This window comes from Arvicanthis niloticus, chromosome 23 (genome assembly GCF_011762505.2).
Source record: "Arvicanthis niloticus isolate mArvNil1 chromosome 23, mArvNil1.pat.X, whole genome shotgun sequence".
NCBI classification, from domain to species: domain Eukaryota; kingdom Metazoa; phylum Chordata; class Mammalia; order Rodentia; family Muridae; genus Arvicanthis; species Arvicanthis niloticus.
Genome location: NC_133430.1, coordinates 35,646,695 through 35,672,649, shown reverse-complemented (window position 1 = coordinate 35,672,649; position 25,955 = coordinate 35,646,695). Strand labels below are relative to the sequence as shown.

Here is a 25,955-nt window from a genome sequence, read left to right as displayed (position 1 = left end):
TGAAACGACACTGATATTTCCAGCATAGCCATGGTGGCCAACACTCCCACTCCCCCTTTGCAGCTCCTGCTGAGAGAGCATGGACAGGAAATGTGGGACTGTGATGAAAGGCGATAAAGAGATTGTTGGTACACTTCTAGGACTTGATGACTGTGTCTTATAAAGGACAACATTTAATTGGGGCTGGCTTAGAGTTTCAGAGGTTTAGTCCATTGTCATCATGGCAGGAAGAATATGGCAGCATCCAGCCTGACATGATGCTGGAGACAGAACTGACGGTTCTGTATCTTGATCCACAGGCAGCAGAAAAATGGTGTGTGCCACACTGGGTGTAGCTTGAGCACAGAAGACATCAAAGCCCACCTACACGGTGATACACTTCTTTCAACAAGGCCACATATCTTAATAGTGCCACTCCCTATGGGCCAAGCCTTTAAAGACATGAATCTATAGGGGCCATTCCTATTTAAAGTACCACAAGGGTCCAGACTCCTGTGGGTGGTACTATTCTGTAGGCCGAGTAAATAGCCTGATTGCCAACCAACCAGCAGAGTCCTCCATGTTCTCGCCATGCTTCCTTGGCTGTGAATTGAGAGCTTCAGTCAGTACTGTGTGGAATAGCAAGCAGACTTGCCTTTAAGTTCCCGCCTTGACTTTTCTCAGTGATGGACTGTGACCTGGAACTGTAACCAAATAAGCCCTTCTCTTCCTTATGCTGCTTTTGGTCAGAATGTTTAATCATGCCAACAGAAATGAAACTAGTACACTCTGAATATGGCTTTGAAATTACATTTTATTTTTAAACTTATTTGACTGACATTGTGTAATTATCAGGTATAGCATTTTTTAATTTATATATTATGAAAACGCTAAATCAAACTAATTAACATATGAATTACCTAACATTTTATTTTGGGTAAGCTTAAAACCTACTCTCAGCAAATTTCAAGAATATGGCACACAGTTTTCAACTGTAGCCTATTAGTATAGTTTTCATTAAAAACATATGTACATGTATTTAAATTTTTATTTTATTTTTAATCATGTGTATGTGTGTGTATAAGTCATGAGTATGTGGGTATCCATAGAGGCCAGAGGCATAGGATCCCTTGGAGCTGGAGTTGGGTGCTGGGAACTGAATTCCAGTCCTTCTGGAAAAATAATTTGTGATCTTAATAGCTGAGCCACATCTGCTCAAATATACTTTTTTTTTTTTTTTTTTTTTTAGAGATTCCATTTTTAAAAAAAAAAAATAATTAAATTGCGGTGTGGTGGCGCACACCTTTGATCCCAGCACTCAGGAGGCAGAGGTAGGCAGATCTCTGAATTTGAGGCCAGCCTGGTCTACAGAGTGAGTTCCAGGTCAGCCAGGGCCACACAGAGAAACCCTGTTAAAACAAAACAAACAACAACAACAAAACCCCAAAAAACAAAACCAAAATTATTAAACGTAGAAATATCTTCCATTCTCCCCTATACAATGATATTCGCTCTAAGGATCTATATATTTATAAAAGCTGTTTTAATGTCCTTGTCTGGTAGCCACATCCCTGTTATCTCAAGGTTAGATTCCACTGACTGATTTTTATCTCTGGCTATGAGCAATGTTTTCCGGGTTTATCTCTTACTAGCAATTTTTGAGTGTTGGACAGGTATGTTACTTTATTCATCTTTCTTCAATAGATGTTGGTCTTTGTCACAGAAATTACTTGCAGATCAATTGACTCCTTTGTGTGGCATTTTAAAGCTCTGGTGAGGATGTCTAGAGTAGCTTTGGTTTCAGGGACAGTTCAGTCTTGGTTATGAATAGATCACACACTGAGGGCTTTGTGTATGCCCTATGTTACATAATCATATAGGACCCTATTTGGGCTGGTCACTCTTTGTATGTCTCCTCACCCCACATGAGTTCTGAGAGGTGCCCTCTCTGTGCTGGCCAGTTTGTCGACTTGATACAAACTAGTCATTCAGGAAGAGGGAACTTCAACTGAGAAAATGTGTCCATCAGGTTGTCCTCTAGGCATGTCTATGGGACACTCTCTTGACATTTAAAACAGTAGGAGGGCTCGGCCCACTGTGCAGGGTACCTGGGCAGGAGGACCTGGATTGTACAGAAACATGAACCTGAGGAGCAAGCCATTCTGCAGATTCCTCCATGGTTCCTGTTCCCTGGGACTCTGGGAGACCCTCTCTGTTAAGCTTCCTCCTGTCCCAATCTGTGTCCCAATCTGTGTCTTAATTAAGGTTTCCATTATTGTAAAGTGACACCCACCATGACCAAAGCAGCTCATAAAAGACAACATTTATTTGGTCTGACTTACTGGTTTTGAGGTTCTGTCCATTATCATGGCGGGAAACATGACAGAGTCCAGGCAGTCGTGGTGCAGGAGGAGCTCAGAGTTCCACATCTTCTTCGGAAGGCAAACAAACAGAAGCTAGGAGGAGGGTTTGAAAGCCCACCCACACAGTGACACTTCCTCCAACAAGACCACACCCATTCCAACAAGGCCACACCTCCTCATTGCGCCACTCCCTGGGCCGAGTATTTTCAAACTATCAAGCTGTGATTCCCAGTTGCTTCAGCTTCACTTGGATTTTAAATGGTCTCTTCTGTTGCAAGGTGGCTGGGCCTATGTGGATCCTCCCCATACCTACCATCCAGAAAAATCCATCTAGGCAGAGGTGTGGGACTCCCTCCAGTTTCTCCTAGTTCACAGCCCCGCGTTACCTTGTTGCCTAGCATCTCAAGAGTGGAACAGATACTTATTTTATTAGTTTAGGCTTCATTATTCTGTTGTGGCGGTGGAAGTCTGGGTAGTTTTTGCTTTTTATTTTCGCTGGTCCAAACTCTGACTGAATCCATTTTTCTGGGGTTTTAAAAATTGTAGCATGCAGACCAATATATTAAAAACAAAACAAAACCGTGAGTCTGTATAATGTTAACTGTGTCTGTTTGTTTTCAGGGATGGTCCCTTGATATTTGATAACTGGAGCATTCTTCCCTGGGGAAGACCATATCTCTCATTCTCAGCAGTCCTTAGCTCTTTGTGTAGGGCTGAGGCCTCTAGAGCTTTCCCCATGCACATTAGCGTGTCTTTGGCTGGTCATGCCCCGCCCCCCAAACCCTTCCCAGGTTTCTCCGTGTGTAGCCTTAGCTGGCCTTTAGACCAGGCTGACCTCAAACTCACAGAGATCTATCTGCCTCTGCCCCTGGAGTGCTGGGAAGAAAGGTGTGTGCCACCACTGCTCGGCTTATTGCTGTTGTTCAGCTCATGCTTGGGCAGCCATGTTGGTGAGACTTCATGGGTGCAGCTTCTGACATTTTCACAGTAAAACCCCTTGTTTCTCTGGCCCTTCCTGACAGGGAGGAAGAGAGGGAGAGGGAGAGAGACAGAGAGGGAGAGACAGAAAGACAGGGAGAGGGACAGGGTAAGAGAGAGGGACAGAGAGAGGAAGAGGAACAGTAGGGGGAGAGAGACAGGGACAGGGACAAGGATAGGGAGAGCAAGCATGTTCCTGATTATAATAGGGTATTATTATAATGAAGCCCCGCCCCCAATCTCAAGCTAGAAATCATCATGCCCTGACTCCCTGAACATTAGGATCAGGTGTATTACCCCACACTCCCGTCCCCTTTACCTGCAAATGTGCCACGTGTCTTTAAAGTACACTGCTGCAAAGACCTCCTGAAATGCAAATCAAAAGCCTTTTTTGTAATTCTCACCTTACCTGTCTCTCTGAAATTCTCCCATGACCAGGTTTCGAGGATATTACATTCTTTGGCTTTCCAATCTAGTCTACAAAGCAGAGCGCCTAATCCTTCTCATGCAAAGATTTGACAGGTTATGACTGAACATCTTTTAAGGATACCTGGAGCCTACGGAATTAAGGCTAAGCCTTAGTTTGCTGTCTAAGGCACTGTGGTCATAGCTTTCGTGGCTTTTATTCTGTTATACGGTCTCTACTGCAGACACAATGGCTTACTATCTTTCAAATGCTTCCAGCAGTGCATCCCTGACTGCTTGACCTGGCTTCCTGCTGTCCTTCTAGGGCCAGCATAGACTGCCCTCTAGCCACTCTGTGATCCCAGCTGCTCAGGAGATAAAAGGGGAAGAGGAGTTTGAGGCCAGGTTGATGACATAATGAGAATGTTTCAGAAACAAATCTCCCAAATTTAGAAAAAGGTGTTTCCTTCATGGAGCTGGCTACTGTGCCATCTTACACTTTTTATGTGTCTGCAGATAAGGGATTAACGCAACTTCTGCTCCACAGACGAACTTGACGGAGGGTTGACTTTTCAGTTTTCTTGAGAGGCTGTGATGATACACTACTAGGCAAGATTGTCGAGTATGTAAGCAATGACCCTTCTATGGCAAATTATACCCAAACTGGGACAAATTACAGGTCCATGGCAGGAAACAGTTATTTCTGTCAACAGTGACTCTCATAACTGGGGCACACCCACCTTTTGGCTCTAAGACACATAGCTATGACAGGTGATACTTGTGCATGAGGTGTCTAGGCTAGGGTGGCTCTTACTCGAGTCATCTCTTTCTTGTAGATGAGCTGTGTCTTTGTGCTAAGAATAATCCCTGGAAAGATGGATGAACCATCAAGAGGATTACTACCAAGGAAGAGAAAAGCACTTGCCTGGTTGATATGCTGCCTACTTCTGTCAACTCGATACAAGTTAGAGTCACCTGAGAGGAGGGAGCCTCAGATGAGAAACTGCCTCCATAAGATCTAGCTGTAGGCAAGCCGGTAGAGGATTTTCTTAGTTACTGATGTGGAAGGACCCTGACTATTGTGGGTGGTGCCACTCCCTGGCAGATGGTCCTGGGTGCTTTAAGTAAGCATCACTGTTCCTTGGCCTCTACATCAGTTCTTGCTATCTTGGGTTCCTGCCTTGGCTTCCCTCAAAGAACCATGACTCAGGATATATGAGCCAAATGAACTTTTTCCTCCCCAACTGACTTTTGGTCAGGGTCTTATTATAATAGTAACCCTAAGAAAGCTGAATCAGCAAGCTGTGTTCTGAGTTAACCGGTGCTAAGTGTGAGTTGTTAGGCTTGTGAATCGAGTCTGGTCAGGTCTGACACCAGGCAGATGCATTACGTTGCCCACAGCCATTCATCTTGTTGAGTCCCAGCCCCTGAAGATCTTTGAGATTAAAATCTTGTCCTTTCCATCCAGCAATACCTGTTGCTATGCAATCTGGGAGTGAATCACCCAGATTATGGAGTCTGATCCTACTTTTTCATTCTTTATGAAAATAAATGCAAGTATGCTCACATATGCCTGTAATCCTGGCAGTTAAGGGGCTGAAGCAAGATTGCTGAGTTTGATACTAGTCTAGGTCCAAAGGCCGGATGAGATAGGCTGCAGAGGGGGGCTGTGACTCAGAAAAAAACAAAACAAATAAACAAACCCAAAAAGCTGAAATACGAAAACCAAATCAACCATTGTGAAATGCATACGAACAAAACAAAACCCAATTATTTCCTACTTTGAAGTGTTGCAGGGATAACCACAATGAGACTTGCTTCCTGATCTAGAGCTCAGAAGAAAACCCATAGTGCACTCTGCCCTCTACATGCACACATACACACAGATGAATATAGTAACAAACTTGTCCTAAGTGCTAACCCTATTCTCATCAAGCTGGCCCAAAACCATCCCAGAGGGGCTTCCTACAGACGAGAGTGTTCCTTAGACAGCACACATGACAGCCCTACTCATTGCAACTGTCAAATACTAACAGTATCTGATACAGACGGCCTTCATACAAGCTGATTCGATGAAGACCTGCCTTGCCTTTTCTCCCAACTCAGTCTGGCCGTTTTGTAATAGTACAGAACTGCTCATGCCTTGCTTCATGTAAGATGGCTCACAACCTAAGTAAGCTTGGTGTCTGTGTCATCGAAGTATAGGGTGGGATTGCTGGTGAGCCATTTTCTCCAATTTTTTTTTTATCTGAGTGTGCACATATGTACATGTGGAGACCAGAGTACAACTTTGGGGAGTTGGTTTTCTCCCCGCCCCACACATATCCCGGGACTGAACTCAGGTTGTCAGGCTTGGCAGCAAGTACCTTTACCAGATAAGCCACTTCACTGGCCTATGCCAGAAGTAATTTTCCTTCAAGTCCCTGCCTTAGGCAGCAGAAATCAAACTTGTTTTACTTATGGAAAAAGCCAACCAACCACGGTTTAACCATCTTTGCCGACACTGGGGCCGTCTGAGCCACGGCATTAAGTTTACTAAGACATCACCTTAAAAGGCTAACTTTAAAAAAATTATAAATTTATTATCGATAGGAAAGTCTGAGGATACCTGTGAAATCAGTTTGCTCCTTCTACCTGGATGCAGGGTTACTGGAGTCAAACTTTGATCACCGGGTTTGCATAGCAACCATCTTTACCCTCTGAGCCATCTCACAAACAACCCCTTCCCCACCTCTTTTTGACCCTCTCCTGTGTGACAACAGACATGGCTGTAAACTTCTATCATAACCTACAATCAAGCTGGAGAATGAAGGGCCACACTCCCTCCCGGTTTGTTCTATTATATCTTAAACAAAACAAAGGTCATGCTAGAGAAACACAATTAGCAGATTAGCTGGACAGATGCTGTTATAAACAGGTCCACCTGATTTTATTAGCTCTGCAGCTATTTGAGATATTTTTAGCCTTAAGTCAGGCTAACTCCTAGTGAACATCACTGCTAGCCTGGTCTTAATAATTCTTTGGTACAGTGATCCTTCTTCCACTAAGATAAGCAGGGCTGGGGTTCAGTGGTAAGAGAGTTATGACTTCAATGTGTAGGTCTTCAAGTTCATCCTAAGTGCCACAATAAAAATCAATTTCAGAATTTGATTTTGCATAAAATATAAAGGACTAATGCAAGAGATGGGGAAGGAAAAAAAGGGGGGGGGGAGGGGGTACATTAGGCCAGCCATGAGTCTCCTCGTAAACTATCAACCTCAGAGTGTGAAGATGCTGACTTCCACGAAACAGACTTAGGAGTGTGCATGCACCCAATGACTGGATGTGTTTAAGCCAACACAGAACCACTGTATTCAAAACAAGATGACTTTGTGTAATTTTCTCTGGTCTTCCCTTCACCCTAATAGCTTCCATAGAAGAGTGAGCAGTTAGTACTTACTGCTACAGATTTCCAGGGCACAACCACCTCCCAGTGAATGTTAGAAACAGTTTCCAGCTTAGGATAGTGTGAAAGATACATGTTGTGTTTTGAATTCTGCTTCTGTCCTAAGCTGATGGATGCCAGCAGGTCTAGATACTCTAGCAATGCCAAGGGCTGCAGTGAGGTGAGACACAGCCACCAGGCAGCCAGGAGAGGTCAGCAATGTGTCCTGTGTTTGGAGTTGTAGCACCAAATGTATTATTATTTTATTTTTTGGTTTTCCAAGACAAGGTTTCTGTGTTGCCCTGGCTGTCCTGGAACTCACTCTGTAGACCAGGCTGGCCTTGAACTCAGAAATCCGCCTGCCTCTGCCTCCCAAGTGCTGGGATTAAAGGCGTGCGCCACCACTGCTCGGCAGCACCAAATGTATTTAGACTTAGACTATTTCCAATCTGTCATGGGATGTACTCTTACTATTGAGTATAGAAGCATCTTATAATTGTATCCACAATAGATACAAATATTGTCACTACAATTGAGATTTATTGATTGTTGGAAAAAATAAGGTAAAAGGCTTACTGTCATAGAAATCATAGCAAACTGTGTCCAAATGTGAGCTCCAGTTCTTTGTGTAGCAGCTTGCTGTTTTTAAAACTGAAATGTTCTGTCAGACAATTCATTATTTGGAGACAAGAAAACAAACAAGAAAACCACTCAGTGAGAAAATACAACTACAGAACATTTCTTTATTTTTCACTAAGTCTTTCCCAGAGGATATAACTAACCTTGTCCCTACCCCACCCCCCCACGAAGGGTTAGTGCGCTCACTGCTATAAAGCAGACTCCGACAGTTTCAAGGACTGGAACCAACCTTAAATGGCAAAAATGTTTTCTATCTGAATTATCATAAAAACGTTTAAGTAAAAAAACGAAAGTAAAGAAGCAAAGGGGCGATGGTGGCTTCAGAGTGAAAAGATCGTTCACAGCAGACATTCAGTCTTCACTCGCTGTCATACAAAAGGGTCACTACAGCACGCTGGATGTACCTATTCCAAGGTCACCCCCAGCCCCTAATGCTTCCCATTCAATTACTTCCCAGCCTGTTGGGCCTGTCGACGGAGGAGCACGTAGATCTTCTCTTTGATCCAGTCTTTGTTATACGGCTGGTATGTTTGTGTATCAGCTCGGTAACTGAGAACAGAAAGAAGCATGCAAAGTTACAGCGGTCAGTTAGAACTGCTCACAGAACTGCCTGGAGTGGCTTCAACCTGCATATTTTCACACAAGAAGAGAATCAAAGTAGACAATGCTGCTGTGGGTTTTTTAAAGATTTTTATTTTATGTACGTGAGCACAGTCCATGTCTCCAGACACACTAGAAGAGGGCATCAGATCCCATTACAGATGGTTGTTGAGCCACCATGTGGTTGCTGGGGATTGAACTCAAGACCTCTGCAAGAGCAGTAGTCAGTGCTCTTAACCACTGAGCCATCTCTCTCCTGCAATAGAGGAGATCGTATCTGTTTTAAGACCCAAACTCATGTCAAACTCTGGAACTAGCAGGGTTAGGTCTCCTTTTTCAGTTGGTGAAACTTACTTTCAAAATCCCCAGGTCAGAGCATGGACTAGAATTGGGAGCTTCTTCTGCGGCAAAGAAGATGCCCGTGAGAATGTTTACATCTCTCGAGTGGGAAGGAAAGGCATCAGTTGTGTGCTCTTAACCACTGATCCATCTCTCCAGCCCAATGTTGCTGTTTTAACAAACAGATTTGCATCACCTACTATAATCTTATGGTGGTAAAAGCCGAGGCCTAGAACTCTTAAACACTCAGTTAACACACCTACTGACCAAAAACCTTGTGTTTTTTTCTACTACATAGCTTCTATTTTTATTGAACTATTTTTATAATTCCTTTAGTGATTAAAAACAAAAGCTAAACACTAGTACAAGCTTTAGATTTGCTAAATGTTTTCTGAATCAACTAAAAAATATCTAGCAGAATATTACTTCAATAATGATTTCCCGCTGTTTAAGAAACTCATGGCTTTAATATTTGCTTTTAAAAATAAAAACCAAAGGCCTACAGATGAAAATTCCAGAGCAGCAGAACTCTATTGATAATGAAGGTTTTCAGAGTCTGCAGTCCACTGAGCCAGTCAGAGTATCTTTACAAGACTTGAAGAACAGAAGCCTTCCAGCTGGCCTAAAACACGACTCTATGTGGAGGAACACGCTAAAGCTGCGGTACAGGGATGGAGAGACAGCTTAGTGAGCGCTTAAGAGCACTGGATGCTCTGAAGGCACTGCATGTACAGAGTATACAGACATACATGCAGACAAAACACCTATACACAGAAAATAGCAAACCAACAAAACCCTGGAGTATAACAAGGCAGACAAAGCAACAGGTGTGCTTGTATAGAATCCCAGCACTTGGGAGGCAGAGACAGACAGATTTGAGTTTGAGGCCAGCCTGGTCTACAGAGCAAGTTTCAGGACAGCCAAGGCTACAAAGAGAAACTCTGTTTCAAAAAACAAACAAACAAACCAAAAAGACAAACTGGGGAAGAGGGCTTGAAAGATGGCTCCAGAGGATCTGGGTTCAATTCCCAATACCCACACAATGGCTCATACCCTTATGTATGTAACTCCAGTTCCAGAGGATTTGACACCCCTCTTCTGGCCTCTGAGAATATCAGAAATGCATGTAGTGAACAGACATAAGATACAGACAAGACAACTATACAAATAAAAAAAAGAATTAGACAAGTGATAGTATGTTTTAAAATTAAAGTTAGCCAGGTGTTGGCGCATGCTTTTAATCCTAGCACTTGGGAGGCAGAGGCAGATGAATCTCTAAGTTCAAGGTCAGCCTGGTCTACCACAGATCAAGTTCCAGGACAGCTAGGGCTAAACAGAGAAGCCCTGCCTCAACCCCCAACCCCACAAAGTTGTTACTAAGTATGGGATATTACTTTAAGTATCTGAACTGCTCTCTTTATCTTTTTAAAAAAATATTCCTGTAAGTAGCTTTAATTATTTTTAAAAATAAAAAAAAAAAAGGAAGTAAGGAAATCAAGGGTTAAAGGGAAGCCACCTAAAAGCTAAGTGATGCTGGCAAAATTCATTTTCCTTCAGATCATAAATCTTGTCATCCATTATATACAGTACAGCTCAACATTCCAGGCCCCAGAGCCCTCACCAGGATCGACCAAGCTAAAAAGCTGCCTGCTATTATGATTCAGGGCACTAAAGACTGAAATGGCGCTGGAGAGTTGGCTCAGAGGTCCTGAGTTAGATTCCTAGCACCCACATGGTGGCTCACAACCATCTGCAATGGGACCCGATGTCCTCTTCTGGTGTGTCTGAAGGCAGCGACAGTGTACTCATATATACAATATAAAAAAATAAAATCTGTACCTGGTAAGCAGGCAGTTTACCTTGAGCTCTCCACACCTAAGTCTACCCTTACCTTTTGACAGGATCTCACTGAGTTGTCTAGCCTTAAACTAAACTTTCCATCCTCCTGCCTCACCCTCCCAACCCACTGCCTAACACACCTCGTCAAATACAAAGAAGCAGTTCCTCACTAACACTGTTTTATGAGAAATAGCCCCAAAAGTGAATAATTTCCTAGGACCATACTCTGTTCATATCCTAATTAAATAATTGCCCATCTAGTGTAGTTCAAGGTGTAGACTACAGTACATATTTACATTAGTACTACTGACAATAAAATTTAAATATGACTATAATAAGCATGTTAGAATCTAAAACCTCACACCAACGAAACAAAACAAACCCTATTTACATAGGGCAGGACTAAATTAAACTTCAAAAACAGAACTTTGGGTTTAATCTGAAAACAATTACTTTAGGAAAAAGTAAGAGGATCAGAACCCAAGAAAAGGATTATCAGGGTTAGGGCATAAGAGGCTTGGCAGGTGCCGGGGCGGTGGTGGCGCATGCCTTTGATCCCAGCACTTGGGAGGCAGAGGCAGGCGGATTTCTGAGTTCGAGGCCAGCCCGGTGTACAGAATGAGTTCCAGGACAGCCAGGGCCACACAGAGAAACCCTGTCTCAAAAAAACCAAAAAAAAAAAAAAAAAAAAAAAAAAAAAGAGGCTTGGCAGGTGATATGCCTTCAGCTCTATAGCATAATTGTAACTTTTTATTTATATGTAAGTGAAACGCTGGTAACTATATAAATGAACGAAACCCAGAGAAATACAAATTAAGAGATACAGTGGCTAATACTTACACAAGACAGCTGAGATCTGCCAGATCGTCAATAAAATCAAACAACTGACTGATATCATATGTGATGGAAGGGCTGTTGGGGTTCATTCTCTTCAGATGTTCTTCATACATTTTACAAACACCTATGGGGAGGGCAGAACAAGAAGTTAAGTAGTGCTGTACTGCCAGTGTATTTACCTTAGGAAAACTGATCTGGAAGAGGGTCATAGGCTGGCCACTTCTGTTTTAATTTTTATCACTAGCAATTTACATTTATGAGAGTATTGATAACCATTTTGTGCTTTATAATTAGATGATTACTTCAAATCCCTGGAGTTGAAAGAACATTAAAGGTCTGGCCATCTGGGCAGGCTGCTGGCCCAGGGCCTATGTCTGTTTGGTCATTAACAGTGACCCTTTCCAGATAATGTGTTTTGTTGTTGTTTTTCTGTTCCCTGAAACAGAATCTGTCTCCATAGCCCTGGCTGTCCCAGAACTCAAGAGATTCTCCTGCCTCTGCCTCCTAAGTGCTGGAATTAAAGGTGTTTGCCACCACACCCAGCTTATTATCAAGGTTCCCAGTAAATCTTTCTATAGCTGGAGAGCAGAACACAGAAATGTCCTATTTCACCTTCAAATTTTGCTGCAATGTAAAAAGTCAGTTATTGGTAACAAAGTTGGAACTTATCCTAATATGGCACTGAAGTGCTTAGATGCTGGACTCAAGAGGAATCCAGAAAGCTAGCTTATTTATCACACATCTGAGGACAAACACCTCCACCCAGAAAACTTTACCTGACAAACAGTAAATACCTTTCCATAGGGCTCTACAGATTATCTGAAGTAACACATATGAAGCGTTAGCACAAGCAAAGCTTGTAAATACTCCAACATAAGAAAACCAGGCGTGCTGGTCACATATGTAATGTAATCCTAGCATTTGAGAAGGGAAGGCAGGAGGATCAGAAGTTCACACTCATCCTCAGATATATTTTGAGTTTCAGTCTAGCTTAGAATAAATGAAACTGTACCCCAAAACCCATACCAAAACGCCACAATCAGTAATGGTAGTATTAACAATTATCAACAGAGCACATTACCTGTTAATTCCCAACCAGTAAAGCATTCTACAAATACAGGAATTTACCTGTTCAGTCCACTGCTACCACCAACCGCTCAAGGAACAGTGATATCAATGTTAGTTACCTACCTGTGGGCAACATGCCCTATATTTAAGAAACCTTTAAAATAACTTTTAAAAGCTGGGGTTGAGTTGCTACATGCCTTTAATCCCAGCACTCAGGAGGTAAAGGCAGGTAGATATCTGTGAGTTGGAGCCCAGTCTACAGAGTCAGTTCTAGGATAGCCAGGGCTACACAGAGGAAATGGGAGTGAAATGGCACCTTCCTTCACCTTTGAGACAGGGTGTCTGCACTGGCCTGCATCTCACTCAGGCTAGGCTGGCCATCGAGCCTCTAGGGCCCACTTGTCTCTACACTTCAGCATCAGATTATAAGCTCAGGCTACTAAGCCTGGCTTGTTTACAGAGTCTAGGCTCTCACACTCATTGGTGCTTATGCCTTTACTGAGCTACCCCTCCCCTCTTAACTGCTACTAGCACACTCCACTGAAATCATGTAACTGTAACTGTAATCAAAAAGGAAGTCAAATCCAGGAAGGTAATTTCACTGTTCGTCTTTAAAAGGCACTGGCCTGTCACTCCTGTCCTGTTTAGTGGATACAGATTACCTGTTACCACCAGGAGGAAGAACGAACATTTACTCAGCACTTCATTACAGAACAAGGAGACGCAAGGTTAAAAGGCATCTAGACCAGAGGAAAAGAAGTAAACCGTCCCTATTTGTAAATGAGGTAGTCTTGTAGATATGAAACCACCAAGACATGATTAGAATGAATGAAGTAACAAGGCTGTAACATACATGATCAATACATGAAAATCTGCTCTATTTCTATAAACCTCTCCCCAAAAAGAAAAGGAACTTAAACTCTCTATAAAGCTCTTACCAATAAACCTGGTAAATAAATTTACCAGTATCAGATCTGAGTGGAGGGAGGAAGGGAAGATATACAGGCAGATTTTCAAGGAAGAGCAAGTGTTTGCTTTTGAGGGGCAAGCTTAAACCTAGGGCTTCACGAATGCTCAGCAAACTCTCTACCACTGAAAGGTACCCCAGCCTCAGTTACCTCCCCTACACCCCAACCACGCAGGTTTTATCAGAAAGCACCCTAGAATCCAGCTCATGCTGTCCTGCAACTTACTATGTAGCTCAGGCTGGCTTCACACTCCACGCTCCTTTGACCTTAGCCCTAGCAGTGGTGGAATTACACAAGATGATAATGACCATCACTCTTTTAACTTTTTAATATAAAAAATAAATTACCATTTTTTTTCCTTTTCAATAGGATATAGCCCAGGCTAGCCTTGAAATCACTGTAACTGAGGATAGACTTGAACTTATAATCTCTTCGCCTCCATTTCCCAAGGGCTGGAATCACAGGTTCAGACCATATGTCTGTTTATGTGGTGCCAAGGAACAAACTCAGGCTTTGTACACGCTAGGCAAGTATTCTATAAAATGAGCTAGATCCAAGCTCATAAACTACAATTTATAATCTAAAAAATGAAATAAAGTCATAAGACATAGCAGAACCTTAAATGCACACTGTTATGTCGCAGAAACCAGCACAAAGTCTGTCCGCAGTAATTACAACCAGCACACTGGGCCCACGTGTGGGGTCAGCATTCATGGGTTTAATTAAAATGAACCATGGGTTGGAAACATTTGAACAACAATCTCCACAGGCACTCAACATCTATACTTTTTTCTTATTTCTCCAACAAAAACTGTATAATATTATTTACATATTACATTGTATTAGGTTGTACAGGTTTATAGACTAGCAGTTGCTATGGGTCTGGAAGGCAGGCATAAATGTTAGGGCAATGAAACCTTTCTTTTTTCCCCTTCCCTTCTCCCTCTTACTCCATCCAGCCCTGCTCTCTCCGGGCCCCCACTGGCTCATATGAGGGCATCAGATCTCATTATGAATGGGTGTGAACTGGGATTTGAACTCATGACCTCCCAAAGAGCAGTCAGTGCTCTTAACCACTGAGCCATCTCACCAGCCCAGAAACCTTTCTTTATGACTCTGTATTGACAAGTCAACCAATTTAGCAAAATTCACAGAACTGGACAACACAGAATGAACCCTAAGGTAAACTATGAAACTGAGTTACCAATGTGTCAGCCCCAGTTCACCATTTTAACAGCCCACATCAACTCAAGATGTTAACAACGGATAGAGGCAAGGGGGCTAACTTTATATTCTGTTCAATTTCTCAACAAACTCAAACCCATATATTAAAGTACAAAAATTCAAAATATTAGAAGCAGATACGGTGGCACATCCCAGCACTTAGGAGGCCACAGCCGGGTAATCTTGCATTCCAGGTTAGCCTGGATAGCTATCAAAACTCTGTCATAAACAGACAGACAAAGTTAGGCTTTACTAAGATTAATCAAGGCTACGAAAGGCAATCCAAACATGATAACACAGGCCCAGAGACATTCTGCTGAAGGCAGTTCTTTTGCTATGTAGTTGGCCTTAATAACAGAAGAACAGTACTGAAGACACTGCAAGTCTCCCCTCCCCACAAACAACCCACCTTTTCCTTTTTTTTTTTTAAAGACAGGTTTCTATGTAGTCCTGGCTATCTGGGAAATCTGTTTGTAGACCAGGCTCAGAGATCCACCTGCCTCTGCCTCCTGAGTGCTGGGATTAAAGTTGTGTGCCACCACCACCTGACTCCCCTTTTCATCTTTAGGAGCTGAATTTGATGGCAGTGCCAAGCATATTGTACAAGCTACCTTGAAGTCATCTTTGATTATAAGCAGCTTTTGTTTTCACAGGTATAATCAGTTCCATTTGGAAGCAAAGAACTAACAACTTCTAGAAATGTCAGGTAGCACAACCAATTAATACGATGTAATGATTAAGCACAAAAACAAACCCACTTAGCCTCGAACAGTGAGTCTGTGCTCTAATGGCTCGCTAAGTGTGAGTCTGGTGTGAGTTTAGCAAATGCACAATAAATCATACTGGCCTGCTTGTGTGAACCTTGACTGACTTTCCCTGAGCTAACTTATTTTAGATTTCAGAGGGCTTTCTCAGAGCTGACCTTAACAATTCAGAGTGCTACAGTTTAGCAGAACATGTAAGGCATGGACATTATATATATATATATCATATATAACAAAATGCAGTAACAGTCCATGCTAAAAACCTATTTTCCCTGCTCAAATGAGTAATTCAAGAAATGTAGAAAAGATTCCAGTTCCTGCATGCTACTTATCTCCCAAGAGAATGAACAGTGTGTGCGTGAGGGACTGTGAAGACATCAACCCCGTGCTCACTCACCTTCCATGCACTCATTCACAGACTCATAGTCAGCGTAAGTCCTGCCTTCTGGCCTCTTGGTAGGCTGTACCAGCAAAATGGTGTGAGACTGAAGGGGAAAACAACTTCAGTGAATATCCTAACAATGCAATTCAGAAATTCACATCACTACATAAGCCCCGACATGACATGATGTTCCAGTTACTAAAACATAACGTTTCTGTATCAGTGCCGGGTTCACAACTCCCTTAACTAAGTCAGCCCCTTACTCTCTGGGTCATATCTCAAATCCTGCTCCTGTATTTTTTTCTTATTAAACTTTAAACCTGTTTTCTGTCTCCACTAGCCTTTAGCTCTATTAATTCAATAAAAACTAAGACATGGGGTGATCAAAGGTAAGAGAAGGAAATATAACAATTGCTGTATCAACCTAAAATCTCTTCTGACTCAAGTACAGCAGTGTAGCCACATTTCATACAGGAGCTACTACCACAGCAAGGTGTAAGATAAATTAATAATATAAAATGTATACAGGAAATGCCACACTGAAATCATCCAGCGAACTATCCACCTAGATGACTTGCCCTAAGAGGCTAGCACATACCCATTTGTCTTTGAGAGCACAAAATCTCTGACTGTACCAGACACTGAAAGCTTTCCTCTCCTCTCACTGGGAAGTGGAGTCAGTCTCAGTTCTCATTGTATCTTGGTATCTTGGGAGAGAAATGAATTCTTTGTGTTTGTCCTGTGCCTATAGGATGTTTTGTGGCATCTTTGGTCTCTACTCACTAGACATCACTAACACCAACTCCCTTCAAAGAAGCAAAAACCAAGAATGTCTTCAAAGGAGACAAGGAGGAGCCCTGACCAGCAACAGTCTTATGTAGTATCTCCCATGCAGTTAAGAATGATGAACTAATTAAACAAATGCTAGCATGATGCAACTCCACTGCAAGGCCAATTCTCAACCAAATTATCCACCTTGTTTTCTTCACCTGCAACAGTAGTTTCTGGTTAAAATATAAATTCTTATGTCAGGTTGCCCACACTATTTTGAAACAATCCAAAAACTTAATTATCAACAAACTGAACTGAGATTCTGAGATGTAGGCTTTCTGGATTTAAAAAAAAAAAAAAAAAACACCCAGAAAAAAGTACTTTATATTTCATGTAGCAAAGGAGCATCATTATTTCTCCATCCCCAGCAAGAACTGTTTCATTTTAAACAAGTTTGAGAAGACTTGAGACAAAACTCTAAATTGGTAACAAAAGAAACTTGTACTGATGTGAACAGTGCTTTGTTAGTAATTAATAGCCAGAGAAAGCATCATTTGTTGTGTAGGGGCTCATAAAAGGTCAGCTACTCCAAAAGGTACCCTCAGAATATCTGTTGTTGAGAAGAAAACTAGTTTCATGAAAACCTTATTTGCATTCTTGTAATGGCTCATCCTAGGCAAGCTATTCATTCTTTGCCAAATTTTTTAACATTTTAAGACAAATTAAGGAATAATTTGAAATAACATTTGAAAAATACAAACATACACGCTCCAAATATTTCCCTTTTGTTTACTTAAAAACAAGAGGGCCGGAATACTGGGGACATGGTTTTGGTTAAGAGCACAAGCTGCTCTTCCAAGGGACCGGTTTTCAATTCCCTGCACTCACACAGTCCCTTACAATCACCGGTAATTCCAATCCAGGGGATCGGACGCCCTCTTCTGTCTGCCGCAGGTACTGCATGCAAGTGGCACACAAGACATGCAGGCAAAACACCATACACAGAAAAGGAAATCTTTTAAGCTCCCCAAATGCAAAACAACAACGAGGGTGTTGAGGTTAAGAGCACGTGCTACTCTTACAGAGGGCATGAGTTTGGTTCCTAGCACCCACATCCTCCGCTCACAACCGCCTGTTGTAACTCCAGATCCTGGGGATCTTATTCCCTCTTCTGGCCTCCGACGGCTCCTGTACTCACATGCAAACACAGACACATAACAAATAAAACAAAACAAAAACCTTCCCTGTCTGATTATGGGACCAGGATGCTGGAGTCTCTTTTCAGGCTACACTCCCAAGAGAATGTAAGTAAGAACAAGATCGAAGGCTGCCGGAACTGGCAAAACGGGGCAACTGAGGATACTGAAAGAGGGGAAATACATTTTTTTTTGAAGTTCGGGGGTCGGGGGACGGCTGAAGCAGCACATTGCAAAGCAAATCCGACTCCCCAAGGCCGACATAAGGCGGCGAACAGTAAGGTGACCGGTGTGTCAGTTTCAGGAAACGTCTGACACACGTTCCCCGGCCATTGTTCCTACAGTCCGCTAGAGCATCTGAACAGAAAGAACGGCACCACATCTCCCTCTTCCAGGCAGCGATCGGCAGGCAGCTCATCCTCTGCCCACCGCATACCTCGCCCCCAGCATCAGGGAGGCGCGCAGCCGCGGGGAGGACCAGGTCCGGGGCCTACAGCCAGGCCCCGCGGTTCGGCGCCGGGAAGGGGAAGGGTCCCATCCGCGAGCTGGGGGGAAGGGGGCGGGGAGCAGCTCGCTCGCGCTAGATGGATAGGGACGGGAAGGATGGGCAGATGTACCGAGCAGAGGTGGCCCTAGAAGTTGGGGACCCCGGCAACCGCTGAGGACTCACCATCGCGCCAAACGCTTTGCTGCAGCTACCGCTAACAACTCCGCCACCGCACACGAGCTCAGCCGCAACGCCGCCAACAGCCAATCCCGCGAGAGCCGCCGCCGGAAATCGTCGGAAGCGCGACGCAAAAGAGCCTTTCAGACCATAGAGATCCACACATTTCCGGTTTCTAGAGTGGATACTGACTCTGTTTCAACCATCTTGGGTAAGGGCGCCGAGACGTGTAAAAGACTCTTTCGCAGCTTTAGAAAGAACAGTTTGCTTCGGGGTGCTGCCTTCTGTACTTTAATTAACAGACAGGTAGCTAAAGTGATGGGGAATACAACAGCGACACCAATCACCGTTTTTTAGCTTTTCTAAAAAATGGCGGCAATATAAGGACCCCGGCCTATAGGTCGGTTGTAACCCGGAAGTGCCCTACTAAAGAGGAGGCGGTGAGACAATCCGGAAGTGGGAGTAATGAAGATGTGCCACTTGGCGGCCATGGCTGCTGTAGTATTGGAGACTCAGGGTCAGGGCCTGGCTGAGGGAAGTACCCTGGGTAGCACCGGGTGCAGGGCAGAGACAGCATCGTATCGACTTTGCTGTTGAATCCTCCGGCCCATTGTTAGAGACTTGCAGGACATTTTGCCCGACTGTAGACTCGGAAGGTAGTTTGCTGGGACTGGTGGGCTGGTCCCTTCCCTGGGGGCGTATCACCTGCGGTGCCACCCCTGGGAACAGGTACCGCGTGTGGAGAAGACACTTGGGTGTATCTCTTTCCTGCTGCTACCAAGGACATTGTCTAGGGGAGTGGGTCGTTGTGTCACCCTCATTCCGACGATCGAGGAGATCTCTTTTCGCACAATTTCTCCATCTGTTACCGACCGGAATCCCAGTGACTGACAACCAAGTACCTAAGATTGCGCGAAGTTTTCTCTGGTGCTAATATCAGCAAAAGGAGCTTGCTTTTTAAAAGAGCGGCGTGTTTCCTAAAAACACCAGCTGGTGGCAAGACTGAAAGAATTGGGGAAATTCCCCTGTTTTTTTTTTTTTTTTTTTTTTTTTTTTTGAAGACCACAAGTTTAAACAGCCTAAGCGCCTTTTGAAACTGCTGGAATTTTAAAGCCTGGTGGTAGAGGGCAGAATGGATGACTTTCTCTCCATTAGTTTGCTGTCTTTGGCAATGTTGGTGGGATGTTACGTGGCTGGAATCATTCCTTTGGCTGTTAATTTCTCAGAGGTAAGAAATTCTCTCTCTCTCTCTCTTTTTTTTTTTTTTTCTGCCAAGCGTTAGAATGGTGCTAGACCTAGTGATATTTGCAAAGAAGCTGTCTCTCAGCTCTAAGTTCTCCTTAAGGAAAAGATGTAACATTTCACAGTAGAAGAAACAAAGCTCACGTTCAGCCTAGAGTGTTTAGAAACCTCTGAAAATTATATACCCCATGAACCCTAAAAGTTGGGACTCTGCATTTTTCTAAAGACAGGAGCCACAGTTACATTTCTGATGATTCCTGGAGGTTTCAAGAAATCAAGATATCAGTTAAAGCCAAGTGGAGACTATTATTTCTCTGAGGTGAAATCAGTATAACAATTTCTAGAGAAAAATCATGAATGTTTTTGGAGGAAATCTTAGGATGTCAGCACTACAATCAGTATGAGGAAAAAAATAGAGTAGGTTGTTGTGAACTTTTTCTTTCAAAGAAGCCAAGGACTGGAATGGATATTCTGAGATTATTTTCAAATCTGTTTAGAGATAAACTTTTTGTTGGGCATGGTGGCCCACGCCTTTAATCCCAGCACTGGGGAGGCAAAGGCAGGTCTCTTGAGTTCAAGGCCAAACCTGGTCTACAATGCAGGACGCACTTTGGGCTATTTGTTAGGTTGTCATCCATTAAACAGAGGTTATCAGAGGGGGAGAAAAGATACACACATCTATTCTTTAGATCATCAGAGTTCCCTGGGTGCACAGTGCTCAAAGGTTTAGGGAAAAAACTACTCCATGCAAGAGAATTCCACGGTTTCATCCTCAAGATCAGTAGTAGAATAAACCCACCCTTGCCTCAGTTCTATTCCTGCAAGGACTAACTTCCTCAGAGGAAAGATGAGGCATGAGGTAGGCCTCAGAGGGATTGTGACAGAAAGGCATGGATGGTAAAGAAACAGCCTGTGGTGGAAAGGGTGGTGAACCTAGGCAAGGATGAGAGACAGAGCCTCCAGCCAGACAGGAGGAGGCTTCACCTCGGCTTGTGTGCATTCCTTTTCTATTTCCTTTTTCACCTGTGCCCACAGTAAGTTAGTTTTATTTTATTTATGGATGGTTTGCCTACATGTATGTCTGTGTACCACATGTAATCACTGGAGGCCAAAAGAAGTTTTGGGGTCCCCTAGAACTGGAGTTCTAAAGTGTTGTGAGCCACCATGTGAGTGCTGGGAATTGAACCTGGGTCCTCTGACAGATCACTTAGTGCTTTTAACCACTAAGCTCTCTCTCCTGCCCCTAACCATAACACTTTAAAAGAATTATATATATTATGTAACATGACTCACTGAAAGGCCTGGTGTATAGCCAAATGGTAGTGTTTGCCTAGAATATGCAAAGCCCAAATTTGGTTCCTAGCACTGACACAAACAAAACCCTAACAACACACTCACTCAGCCATATTACAGACAAGAAAACAGGCTATGTAACTTGAAAAAGTTCATCAAGTATCTTGGAATGAGATACTCTGAGTCAGAGCCGTTTTCAGCTGCTGTCCACCGTGCATACTACGTAGCATGTGGACAAATCCAGCTCACAGAATTACTGTTAGTGTATTTAAGTTGTTACCGTTATTTCCTGGTTTCTGTCAAGGTAGCAGTTGGATAGAGCTGGCAAGCAGGTGATCTGTCAGTCCTTGACGACGGTTGAAACCTCTCTTTTGAGTTACTTTCTTGCCTAGGCTTTCTGAGCCTCCTATTATTCTCTAACATAATGTGGTTTTTGTTTGTTCTTTCTTTCTTTTAAAGTGTGTGTGTGTGTGTTGTGTGTATGGGTATCTGTGCAGCTTGTGTGTGTCTGGTGCCCTTAGAGGCCTGGCCAGAAGAGAGCATCTTCCCCAGAACTAGGCATGCACTACCACTGACCAGCTGTTTGTTTTTCAAGACAGGGTTTCTCTGTGTAGCCCTGGCTGTTCTAAAGTCACTCTGTGGACCAGGATGGCCTCAAATTCACAGGGGTCCCCCTGTTTCTGCCTCCTTAGAGCTGGGATTAAAGGTGTGCACCTTTGTGCTTCTCTAAAGGATTTCTCAGAGCAGAAATGAAGTCAGCTGACAGAAGGAGCCTTCAGTTCTTACAGCATTAGTGTTAGAAATTGCTGGAGCGCCGGGCAGTGGTGGTGCACGCCTTTAATCCCAGCACTTGGGAGGCAGAGGCAGGCAGATTTCTGAGTTCGAGGCCAGCCTGGTCTACAGAGTGAGTTCCAGGACAGCCAGGGCTACACAGAGAAACCCTGTCTGGAAAAACCAAAAAAAAAAAAAAATTGCTGGAGCAGTCTACTTGTTACATCTGACCACTAGAAAGGGCATGACATGATTTTCCTTCACTTTCTCCCCACCTGAGCACCGCCTTTCTTCGTGGATGGCTTTTTTTCTTTACCCTTAGGCCTGGAACCTGTACCTTCATGAATTTTTGATTAATGAAACAAAGAAGAAAATCTTTAATTGTGAAATCAATTATATGTAACTATGGTAACAAAGATGCCAATTTCTCAGCGTATGGGGAAGTGAACTAGACTTGTAAGGAGGCCACAGCTCGCTTTGAGGTCCTGGGTGGCATCTTGTGTTTTAGATTTGGTTGCTAAGGAGCAGTTTTCTTTGGCAGTTAGTAACAATGCTGTGGGAGCAGACTGAATCCACTCTACCCAGTTCACACTCATCGGCTGCCCTGATGGATGAATGAAGTAGATAAAGAAGGCCAGAGTGGGATTTTAGGTTGATTGCCTGAGGATTACTTTTGTTTTAAATTTCCATTCAAATCCAAACCAATGCATTTGCAAAAATGAAATGAAGTGGAAAAAAAGGCATAGCAAACACAGTCCCACCAATATTGTTATTAGAGTCAGCAGACACAGAATTATTCCTGAAATTGTAGTAATCATATTGTTACAAAAGTTTCTGGCCGGGCGGTGGTGGCGCACACCTTTAATCCCAGCACTTGGGAGGCAGAGGCAGGCGGATTTCTGAGTTCGGGCCAGCCTGGTCTACAGAGTGAGATCCAGGACAGCCAGGGCTACACAGAGAAACCTGTCTCGAAAAACCAAAAAAAAAAAAAAAAGTTTCTGAAGACTTTGAGCTTGGGGGCTTTTGTGTTGTGAGAGAGCAGTTTGAGCTTTCCTCTGTAGAGACTGAGTCTGTAGTAGGCAAACAAGGATAGTGCTGCTGTAGGGATGAGGTTAGAGCCTGGTTTGACTAACCACCAATCTCAGAGGGACTGAGACACCAGTTCACTGGGTATCTTCAGGGCTAGCTTGGAGTCCCAACCCTCAGAGACTGAAGCAGGAAGTTTGAGGCCCAGTGTCTGCTGCATAGTGAGTTTCTATCAAGCCTGAGCTGGAGACACCATGTTTCAAAAAGTAAAACAAGAAAGAATACACACCACTTGGTTATTCAATACCATATGGTCAGTATTGAAAGCATACATACAAGCAACATTATACAGACTGAGGAGGTTATACTTCAAAATATACATGTTTATACATATATACATGCAATAACAATTAATGAAAAAATGTGAATTTGAAGAGAGCAAGGAGAGGTATGGAAGGATTTGGAGGGAAGAAAGGGAAGAGAGAAATGTAACTATTATAATCTTAAAACAACACCACCGACCCACATCAGTGGTATTGTTTGAGCCTCATTCTATCCCCAGATCCCATCTGTGCTAGTCTTACAGGCTGTTGTAAGGATGGAATGCAATCAGCTTAACCTAGGCCTAGCACACAAGGACATAAGGTCATTGGAAAATGTGAGGGAGGATTCTCAGCACTGCTTATAAAGCATTGTGAGATCCTCATTTGAGATTATCATTTGATTGATAATTTTTTTGGGGGTAGAATGCAGTGAACTTCATTGGTGGTATTCAGGAGAGTGAGGTTCTCTGAGCCCTTTCCTTCTGGGGTTCTGGAGTAAAAATTGTGAGGGGAGATGCTCAGTGTTGGGGGCTGAGCTGGTTTGGGACTCTTCAACATCAGAGAGCCTCTCTTCTCACGTTCTTGCTGGTTGTGTAGTCCAAAGCTTATTATTTCTTACTCATGTAGGCCATAAGGTCCACCACCATGTTGCTGTAGCCATATTCATTGTCATATCAGGAGATGAGCTTTACAAAGTTGTCATTGAGAGCAAAGCCAGCCCAGCATTAAAGCTGGAAGAGTGAGCATGAAAGTTAAAATCGCAGCAGACAACCTGGTCCTTACTTCAGCCCAGGATGTCCTTTGCCTGCTGCAACACGTTTTTGATATCATCATACTTGGAAACTTTCTCCATGCAGCATGTCAGATCCATGGTGGACACATTGCATGTAGAAACACAGAAGACAGTATCACTGAGCTTCCTCTTCAGCTCTGGGATGACCTTGCCCACAGCCTTGGCAAGTGGCTGTAAGGATGATGTTCTGGGTAGCCCCACAGTCACCATGCCATAGCTTTCCGTTGACAACTCTTTTGGGTAGCAGTGATGTCATGGACTGTGGTCATGAATCCCTCTACAATGCCAAAGTTGTCATGGATGACATTGGCCAGAGAGCTAAGCAATCAGTGGTGCAGGAAACATTGCTGACAATCTTGAGTGAATTGTCATACTTCTCATGGTTCACACCCAATACAAACAAACATGGGGGTATCAGCAGAAGGGGCAGAGATGGTGACACCTTTCAAGTGGGCCTCAGCCTTCCTCATGGTGATAAAGATACCAGTAGACTCCATGTAACATACTCTGCATCACCATCACCCCATTTGATGTTGGTGGGAATTTCTCTCTCAGAAGATGGAGATTGTTTTGTTGATGGCAAGTTTCCTGTTCTCAGCCTTTATTGTGCTGTGGAACTTTCTGTGGGTGGAGTCTCACTGGGCAAATAGACCATGTAGTTGAGGTCCACGAAGGCAAAAAATCCACCTTGCCAAAGGTAAAGGCACTAGTGGTAACCAGGTGCCCACTAAGGCCAAATCTGTTCACTCTAACCCTGGCCATCATGTTTCAGAAATGAGGCTAGCACTGCACAAGAAGATGCAGCTGTTTCTGGAATGGGAGAAGCAGAGAGCCTGATATACACTTTTAAAATTTAGTTTTATTAGAATGTGTTAATTAGACATGATGGTGGGTTCCATTATGGGCTATTTATGCATGCATATGCCTTTTATCATATGTACCCAGTTGCCCTTACTTGTTCTCCTTCTTTCCCTCTGACCCCCTGCCTCTCCTACCTAGTCCCTCCTCTACCTACTCTTATGTCTTTATGTCTTTATTTGCATATTTGTATTTTGAGGACCCAGTGAGTTTCATTGGAATTGGTTACAGGATTTGAGTGAGAGGTTATTAGCAGGAGTGTGGTGGACTCCTTACTCTTGTAACTGTACCACTGAAATTTCTCTCCTCCCCTGCTGGCATCAACTCTCTTTAGATAAATAGACAAGGAGGGCTATGGCTAATGAGCCCCCCCTCCTGCAGCTACCATTATCTTCTTATAGGTTCTACAGGCGTTAGCTTTGGAGGGGTGGCTCATGAGCTCTTTTCCCTTACATGACAGGATGTTGACAGGCCCCATTTTGTGCTGGTAATCACAGCTGCATTGAGATCAAGAGCTGTGATGTTCTGAAAGCAGCATTCTACCTCATTCCACTCCTTCCTCTGCTCTTCACTTCTTTCTACCCTGTCTTCCTTGATGCTTCCTGAACTTTGAAGAAGGTGATAGAAAAGTCCCATTTATGGCAGGTCACCAAGCAGTTTCTTATTCTCAGCACTTTGATGAGTTAAGACTTTCTGTAGTTACCACTGAATACTGATGGCTAAAAGGAACTTTTCTGACTAAAGCTAACAGCAGGCAAATTTATCGGTATAAACATAACTATTTAGTTAGCAACTTAATGGGTACATTATGTCCATCTAGCAAAACAATAGCTGTAGCTTTTCCACTACTGCTTATGGCATACCCACCCATGGCTTTTGAGCAGGCTTACAGTACCGAATGTACATTTACCTTCCTCTGGAGAAGGTCTTAACTCAGCAGGGAGTAGTTGGTTACTGGCTTGCCACTATTGCACCAGTGAGTATTTCCTGCCTGTCTGGTTGATGGTAGCACACAAGGTTAATAATCAGTGATGAGTCTCCCCTGCAGCATCATGTAGGAGCTAACGGGAGGAAGCTTCCAGCTCAGTTCCAGCCTGATTTATATGTTCCTACAACCAAAGTATATGCTGTCATCTAGTTCTGGTGGGCAACCAACAGCTATGACAAACACTTTTATTGTTTGGGGGTCTTCTCAGAGGCCTCCTTGAC

General features: G+C 43.4%; 2 protein-coding genes across 3 annotated transcripts in view; one reads left to right on the top strand and one right to left on the bottom strand.

Moving 5' to 3' along the window:
• Nucleotides 1-7,872: 7,872 nt before the first annotated feature.
• On the bottom strand, nt 7,873-18,598 carry Erh (ERH mRNA splicing and mitosis factor). The gene is made up of 4 exons (XM_076921837.1): nt 18,447-18,598; nt 15,825-15,912; nt 11,407-11,527; nt 7,873-8,337 (listed from the first exon to the last, which is right to left on the bottom strand). Exons 1-4 carry the CDS (start codon nt 18,447-18,449, stop codon nt 8,235-8,237), a joined length of 315 nt encoding a protein of 104 aa, XP_076777952.1. The 5' UTR covers nt 18,450-18,598; the 3' UTR covers nt 7,873-8,234.
• A 9-nt stretch (nt 18,599-18,607) lies between these two features.
• The window catches only part of Slc39a9 (solute carrier family 39 member 9), a 40,097-nt gene continuing 32,749 nt past the window's right edge, over nt 18,608-25,955 (top strand). For both annotated transcript variants that reach the window (XM_076921838.1, XM_076921839.1), the window contains exon 1: nt 18,608-19,668. In XM_076921838.1, coding sequence (XP_076777953.1) covers nt 19,573-19,668 — 96 coding nt within the window. In that variant the 5' untranslated portion in view covers nt 18,608-19,572. The remainder of the gene's footprint in view (nt 19,669-25,955) is intronic.

Bases quoted from the DNA above. Each gene is read 5' to 3' on its own strand.
- Erh (XM_076921837.1), bottom strand. The intron at 11,528-15,824 runs GTGAGTGAGCAC...CCCTCCCCATAG, and splicing joins TGTGAATGAGTGCATGGAAG to GTGTTTGTAAAATGTATGAA. The intron at 8,338-11,406 runs GTAAGTATTAGC...TTCTGTTCTCAG, and splicing joins GCAGATCTCAGCTGTCTTGT to TTACCGAGCTGATACACAAA.